This window comes from Anthonomus grandis, chromosome 17 (assembly GCF_022605725.1).
Source record: "Anthonomus grandis grandis chromosome 17, icAntGran1.3, whole genome shotgun sequence".
In the NCBI taxonomy this organism is placed as follows: Eukaryota; Metazoa; Arthropoda; class Insecta; order Coleoptera; family Curculionidae; genus Anthonomus; species Anthonomus grandis.
This window is the reverse complement of record NC_065562.1, coordinates 11,854,592-11,862,875: the sequence shown is the minus strand read 5'-3', so window position 1 is coordinate 11,862,875 and position 8,284 is coordinate 11,854,592. Positions and strand designations below refer to the sequence as shown.

The following is an 8,284-nucleotide window of genomic DNA, read 5'->3' as shown; positions in this document are numbered from 1 at the left end:
ATCGGATTACTGGAATCTTAGAAAGGTATTATACTCATTCGTATTAAATCACTTTGTTAACTTAGAACTACCACTTCGTAACATCTCCAACTAACCACAGTGAGAAAACAAGACTAAAAGGTAAGTTGAGAAAAAAAAAGTTAAGATATACTGATCAGGTTTCTGTTAAATATTTTGTGACCCACCAAAAATTCTGGCGCTTAGAAAGTTAAGGCCAACATTTGAAGATACGTAGGGCAGACTAGAAGATCTTAGTAAAAAGTATACTCTTGCTAGGTGCAGATCTATATTTTGACCCCATTACGAATAATTGGATCTTGGAAAAGACCATCTTGAAGAAGGTACCAAAGAAAAACGAAACTACTATCCATTAGGATTGATCATATTTTTAAAAGTATTCTGAGATCCGTCAACATTTAATCAGAAACAACTGGAAGCATAAGAAATGGTATAGTTTAAAATGATGGCAATTATTTCAATAAAATGATACTTTGCAAATTTATATGTTGATGTTCACATTATATTTTTTAGATACCTTCATATACCTAATTAGGCTTAATTATCACCTTGACAAAATAAAAGCTTTAAAATAAATAATGTTTGCATTACCCGACATTGAAAAGAAGGTTATAATTAATTGAAACATCATCACTTAAAAGTTGTTTATGGTATCTATTAAAAATGCATTTTTCATGTAAAGTTGTAAATATAAATGGCATTTTTTTGTTTTTTTTTTTACGAACCTTTTAATAATAAAAAAATTCTAAAATTGTTAAATGTATATAAACTAGTCACGTAGCATATCAGTTTTTTCTCAATATAATCATAATGATTATTTAATAATTATGATCATTAAACCCTCTCTTGTCTTTACTATTACCAAATGAAATGTCTAATCATTACACCAAACCTGCTAAGGAAGTTTTATATCGACTGATGAGTACGATTGAAATGGATTTTATTATGCATAACATCTGGCACTCTTTAGATGATTAACTATTCTAAGTCACTTTAAATCTCCTAAATAAAAGAAGAATTTTATGCAGCTTAATTTAAAGTCGGGTTGACACGATCCAAGTATACTTGTTTACAGTCTACTTGGATTGTCCGCGAGCAGCACTTGGACGTTACTTCGATCGTGTCACCAGTTCATCCAAGTGCGCTTGGATCAGTAGGTTACATCCAAGTTGAGTAGGACAGTACTCAACTTACTTGGATCCAAGTGGTGTTTGTTTGTAAAATAAAATGGCGTCGGTGTCTGAAAAAAGAAAACTGGAAATAAGCAAAAGAAAAAAATGGTCCGAAGGGGAGAATATTAGGACCACCTAGAAACAGGAAGCAGAAGAAATTAAAGCATCAAGTACAACAGGCGCGTCAACTGAAGACATTTATGCACCTAGTATTGCGTGGTTTGAAATCGCAGATAAATTTCTACGTGATGTAATGAAGATCAGAAATAAATACACTAATCTGGTAAGTTGTTTTAATAATAGTTGTTTATGCTGTATAATTGTTTATACTGTAACTAAGTGTCAATAATTTAAAAAAGCATTTTTTATTTACTGAAATATTTATTCAACAAAAAGTCGAATATTAAGAGAAGTATTCGCGTAAAGTCTAGTTAATTTATCACGTCGTTTTGCCAAGGTACGGTACCAGCACCTGTGGTATATTTCTGTCTCCTACGTTTTGCCATTTGAGAATAATTGTTGCTGCCTTGTTGATGTGTTAAATTAGACAGGTTCGTGGATATGCCCATTCTCCATGACCCAGGCCTTATGTGTCCGTCAAGATGTTCGGTATCAAAAGTACCAGCAGATGCATAGGACAATCGTGAAGTTTTAATCAGCCAGTTATGGAGCGCGCACGTTGCTTTCACAATTTTGTCTACCTTTTCGGGACGCAAGTAAATAGGGCTACGATAGATCCGAAATCTCATTGCCTTTATTCCAAATGCATTCTCAACTACTCGTCTAGCCCAAGAGAGCCGGTAATTGAAAATTTTTTCTTTGGCTTTTAAAGGCATTTTTCGACAATATGGCTTCATAAGATATTCTTTAAGAGCAAAGCCCTCGTCGCCCAGAATTACATCCCAATTTGGAAAATAGAGCGAATTATCCTCTATAGAGGCTTTTAATGTAGATAGGTCAAAAATTGTACATTCATTGTCATATCATGTCATTGTACATACATCACATATATTGTCATTCATTCTTCCCTGACTCCTAACATCTATAAAAATGAAACTGTAATCACTATCAACAAGTGCCATAAGGACGGTGCTAAAAAAGCCCTTATAGTTATAAAAATCGCTGTGGTTGCTGAATGTTAACGTATTTCCCGTCAATAGCTCCACAGCATCCTGAAAAGTTCTAGCGCTCTTCAAACCCTCTCGCTATGATATTCCACTCAGCGCTAGTTTTTGGTACCTGAAAAAAAGTAAAATTTTAATAAATTAAATTTTATAAAACACTAAAAAATATTTTAATATATATTTTTATTTCTTTTGCAGCCTAAAAAAGACGTGAGTGACTCAACGGACCAGGAACAAAGTGAACAAGAATTTAAAACAGAAAACGAGAGTGACTATACTGCTGAGGCCCACGCTGACACCTTTATTGCTGAGTCACCTAGTAGAAATGAAGCATTTAGTGAGACAGATGATTCCATAAATAAAGCGACACTTCATACTGAAGGTTCAAAACCGGAATGTAGCAGTTTTAAGACACCAAAATCAATTTCGAAAAAAATCAAAAAATTTAAAAGCGCGACTCCTGAACATATTGAAAAAACGATAAATACTTTAAAATCATTAAAAGAGGATGTGCAAAAAACCCAGATGGTCAATGAGTTTTCACATTTTGCCAATAACATAGTATCTCAATTACGAGAAATTCCAATTGCTGATGCAAAGGAGTGTCAATTAAAAATAATGAAAATAGTCCAAGAAAAGCGTCTTATGGTAATGCGTCGAAACCAGCAAATTAATGAACCGTCAACTTCATGCAATGCATTTTACAATCCTGCACATAATCAGGAATGAATACTCTCTAATAGGAATAATATTCATCATTCAAATAGATCTGATACATCAGAACTATCTCCCAGGTCATCAACTTCTGAACAACAAGATGAATCGCTCAGCAACAGCCAAGATAGTTTCTCAGAAAAATACATCACTGGCAGTATATTAAAGCTATCCGCAGTATCGGTGGTTTTGATGAATGTGGAAAATAAGTTAAATTTCTTGTCCTGTTCTTTTTAGGTTTAGGAATATTTGGTTTTTTTTTATGCTAAATTACAATAAAAAAGTAACATTTTGCAAGTACATTTGGTATGTACGTTTGGAATCTATAGCACAAATTTCATAATTATTTTTTTTTCAGCATGACATACTTATAATTAGACTATATAGCACTTTCTATATTTTTAACATAAACCAAAAATGCAAAGACGAAAAAACATACAACTTACCTGAATATACATCTCCAATGATTCATAAATTGCTTCAAGTACTGCAGGTAAAAACCTGGATATTGAAGATTTGGGAACTCTATAGAAACATTCTAGCGTACAAAAACAACATCCACTTGCCAAGTAACGAAGGGTAATTTGTAGTTTTAATCTTATAGGTAGTGCAGCTCTCATATTTGTATCAACTTTTTGAATTTTTGGTTTTACACTTTCCAATAGTTGCTCAAACTGTTCTGCAGCTATTCTCAGATGGTTTTTGAATGTGGCTTTATCCTCACCTGCCACTTCTGTAAGGAAATTGGAGAAAGTTTCAAGCGCCTGACGTTTACGTATCCAATTACGAGTCCAAATCTTTCATTTTTTTCTTTTTTATCTCTTTTTTCTGCATTTCAAGCTCGTTTATAAGCATATCAGCAACCACTCGCACATCTTCCAATAAATACAGTTTCGCCATCTTCGTATGTTTAATTTTGACATCCAAGTCATTTTGTCGTGGAAACCAACTTGGTCCAAGCACACTTGGTCCAAATTGGTATCCAAGTGTACTTAGATTATGTCAACCCGGCTTTAGCAGATTTCTTTCTTCACTGAACATCATAATAGTTTTCTGGAGACCTCCAAACTTCAAACAATTCAAATAATGCAAACAATGTGTTTGCAAACAAGGCAAATAACGTGTTTGCTCTTTTTTTACTCTGTTTTTTATTATGTATATCCCTCATTTGCCGATAAAATATTGAAGAAGAGGACAATTACTTTCTACAATCTTTACATATTAATTTATTATCCCTAAAGAAATATATATTTTCAATAAAATTTCACAAAGGTACTTAATTTTAAAAGCACTTACGTGTTTATATCCATGTTCACCAAATAAAGGTGTTGAAATTAATGTAAATATGTAAACCTAATTAATGTAAATATAAAACTCAAAGCTGAAAATTGAAGTGAGGTCCCGCCGATTATTTCGACGAGGCCGACCAACAAAATCCGAAGACGATCCGTGATTTTATTGGCCCGCATAGGTACGGAAATTAATGTATCCTAATTTATTGGCCTATTAACAAGAGACTTTGCTGAGGGGATAAAAACATAACGTTCTGGAAATGTATTAAAAATTTTGAGTTCTCTTACAAAAATTCTTTGATTTACTGAGACGCCTTGTTTAGAAAGTTCGCCTTCTTACTCATCCAATTAAATTGAGTTATCTAAATTAGCAGATGCGACAAAAAAGTTTAATTAAACTTGAACTGACTTGCTGCTGAAACAATAAAAAAATAACTGTTGACTTGGAGTATTTAAGATTCATTCATAGGATCATAGGATCATCAGCTATATTTTTGGAATATTTTAGTAGCGATGTAACTAGACTACTTCGTGTAACTTTAATAATGTAAGAGTGGTTAACAGATTCTGATAAATTATTTGCAAAAATTAACACATTAGGCTTATAACAAGACGAAACAGATTACTTTTCTGCCATAGAAATACACTGCAGTCTTCTGATTCTCTGTGACAGGTTTTTAAATGTCCAACGACTTAGTACTATGCACTAGTTGCTTCATAAGATCAATACGATATAGAAAAATGGTTTTAGTAAGTCTAATTTTTATTAAAATATTGCGTTTTTATTATTTGTAAACTCGAACATCCTATATATTTATATTTCATATATCCAAAAAACTACAACTATTTATTCATTTATTGTACAGTTCACAGAAATGTTTTTGAAGCTGATTTTCCAATTTGGATTTTTCCTTGGCAATCTTAACGTCTCTCTCCATTACATCTTCTAGGTACTAAATACTACTGATAGTTTACAATTACTTAGAGCATAAACCTTGAGAGAGTGAATTTGAATGTATTATACGAACAATATCTTTAAGTTTCTCTATTTAGTATTCTTAATTGGCAAGTATTAATTAAAGTCATCCATCCGTGGTTAACTTAAGATTTATTAAGGATATGACTTTTAGAGACAATGACTTGAAAACGCCTACAATTTGTACAACAATGCCACATACCATGCATATCTTATAAATTGTTATCGATTGCACTAAAGCATTCAACAACATAAAATGGGGAAACAAGCACGTTTATTATACGACAGTTAATGGAACCTTGAAGGATGAATTTTTTGCTCTAGAAAAACATACAAAGTTTTCTAAATAATAGAATCTTGGGAGGAAGCAATGGATGAACTAAGAAAAAAAAATAAAAAATATATTTAAAGATGGCAGCAAAGCCTCTATATTAGGTATTGGTTTATCAAGAATATAAAGAAGTCCTATAAAGACTAGCTTTAAGTGCCACGACTAAGATTGTAGGTTCTTACTCAGATTATAAGGATTATAGGTAGTTGTCTATACTTTGGCTATTCTATTCCAAACTAATTGATTCAAGCTGACACAATATGGAAAGAATTATTAATGGCAATCATAATAGTAATAAATTCGAGTTCCAGTTCTTTTTACTTAAAATTACTTGTATTAATTATAGTTGTTTGTATTTATGGCAGAAACTTCCTCGTCCTACCTAAGATATGCCAACGATAAAATCATGAGTTATACTTACCAAGTCGAAATAGTTGAAAATTGCAGATATTTGTATAATCAATCTAAATTCATGAACATTATCACTAGCATGTGTTTCAGTAGTAATGTAAGGCTGTCACAGCTATTTGTTGCATGCCTAGGAGATGCAATAGAGAGTGATCTAGTGGCGTCCAAGAATATGAAGATCTGATTAAACATTAAAACGAATTTGACAAATTAATAATATGTTAGTTATACGTCTTTGAGATTTCGATAAATATATATTTTCTAGTGGTTCTCTTGAGATAGTGTTAGATTGGAGGCGTAGAATCCAGCTAATGTTAATGATTCCTGAAGACTGATCATATAGAATAAGAAGAACTGGATTTCCATTCCAATCTGTCACTTTTTTGCAAGTAACATATTTATCAGAATTTGGCACTTACCTTTACTTACATTTTAACAGTCATTAAATAGATCATAGTATAAGTTATATGGGAAGATTAAGTAAATTGCTACAAGTTTATCTAAAAATTGGTCATATATTATATTGCTAATCTTGATTTCAAGCAATAAAGCATTCTACATCTTTATGCATATACAGGGTGTTTCAGAGCTATGGGATCAAACAGCACTGGGGGCTGTTCAGTGCAACAGAAGAATACATTTAAGTATAGGAACCCATGTACGGAAATGCGTCACTACGTCACTACGGCCCTAGGGTGCGTTAAAATTTATAAAAAAACATTAATTACCTAAATAGGATCTGCTGCATTTACTTTTACATTTTGTACATGATACCATAACAACAATTGTTTAAAATCAACGCTTATCAATGTCAATTCTCAATGTCATGTTTAAAAATTTTATAGCTTACAATTTTTAAACATTTATTGCTAATGGAAAACTTTAACAATCAAGAATTGGCGGATATGCATTTGGCATACGGAGCAACAAACTGCAATGCACGAGCAGCATCGCGGTTGTATCATGAACGTTATCCCGAACGATAGCATCCTGGATACAATATAGCGGTTTAGCTGAGACAGGCATGTTTAAGACCAAGATACATGATACTGGTGTTGCTCGAACCGTAAGAACGGTCGAATTTGAAGAAGAGGTGCTTCAGAGAGTTGCCGATGAACCATCAAATAGCACACGTGACGTCGCTAAGAATATGAATACGAGTAACGCTTCTGTCTGGCGGGTACTACACGAGGAGCAACTTCATCCTTACCACTTCCAGAAAGTTCAAGGTATGACTGCAGCCGATTATCATCCTAGAGTTCAATTTTGTCAATGGCTTCTGAAATGATTGCACAATCATTGCAATTTTGTGGACCGATGAAGCCTCTTTCACAAGAGACGGTATTTTTAATAGTAGGAATAGCCATGTTTGGGACGAAGAAAATTCTTATGCATTTTTTCCAAGAAAACATCAGAATCGTTGGTCTGTCAACTTATGGGCAGGCATTGTTGATGATTATTTAATTGGGCCATACCTTCTACCGGAACGGTTAACAGGACCTATTTATCTACGTTTCTTGGAGGAAGTTTTCCCAAAACTCCTTGAAAATGTTCCACCAAACGTTAGACAGCAAATGTGGTTTCAGCATGATGGAGCGCCGGATCACTTTGCTGTACAAGTATGCGAGTATTTAGCTCAGCGGTTTGGGCACCGTTGGATTGCCAGAGGTGGAGCAGTTTCTTGGCCTCCCATTAACCGTCGCTCGATTTTTTCTTGTGGGAACATGTAAAGTCTTTAGTCTACGAAACTCCAGTAGAATCAGAGCTAGACTTAATTGGATGAACAACAGCAGCATTTGAAATCTTTCAAAATGAGGATCAAATTTTTAGTGTAGTCCGCCGAAATCATGTGCGGCATTTAAATGGGTGTATTGAGGTTGGAGGAAGACCTTTTGAACAATTGTTGTGATGGTATCATATACAAAAGGTAAAAATTAATGCATCAGATTCTATTTAGGTAATTAATATTTTTTCTAAATTTAAACGCGTCTTAGGGCCCTAGTGGCGTAGTGACACATTTCCGGACATGGGTTCCTATACTCAACTATACCCAACCCAACCCAACCCAACCCAACCCAACCCCTAGAAGTTTGATCCCATAGTTTTAAAACACCCTGTATAGGAAAAAAGCTTGTTCTGTAGTGCCTTTTTTCTTGTAAATATAGAGAGAGAATAGAAATTCCAATATCCTCGCCTAATATGTACATAAGAAAATTTTGTCTTATTGTAAATGCTTGCTGATTAAAAGT

At 33.5% G+C, this 8,284-nt stretch overlaps 1 protein-coding gene across 1 annotated transcript; it reads left to right on the top strand.

Annotated features, from left to right (window-relative positions):
- The first annotated feature begins 1,306 nt into the window (after positions 1 to 1,306).
- On the top strand, positions 1,307 to 3,323 carry LOC126746401 (uncharacterized). The gene is made up of 2 exons (XM_050454642.1): positions 1,307 to 1,473; positions 2,513 to 3,323. Exons 1-2 carry the CDS (start codon positions 1,444 to 1,446, stop codon positions 3,041 to 3,043), a joined length of 561 nt encoding a protein of 186 aa, XP_050310599.1. The 5' UTR covers positions 1,307 to 1,443; the 3' UTR covers positions 3,044 to 3,323.
- Positions 3,324 to 8,284: the final 4,961 nt, after the last annotated feature.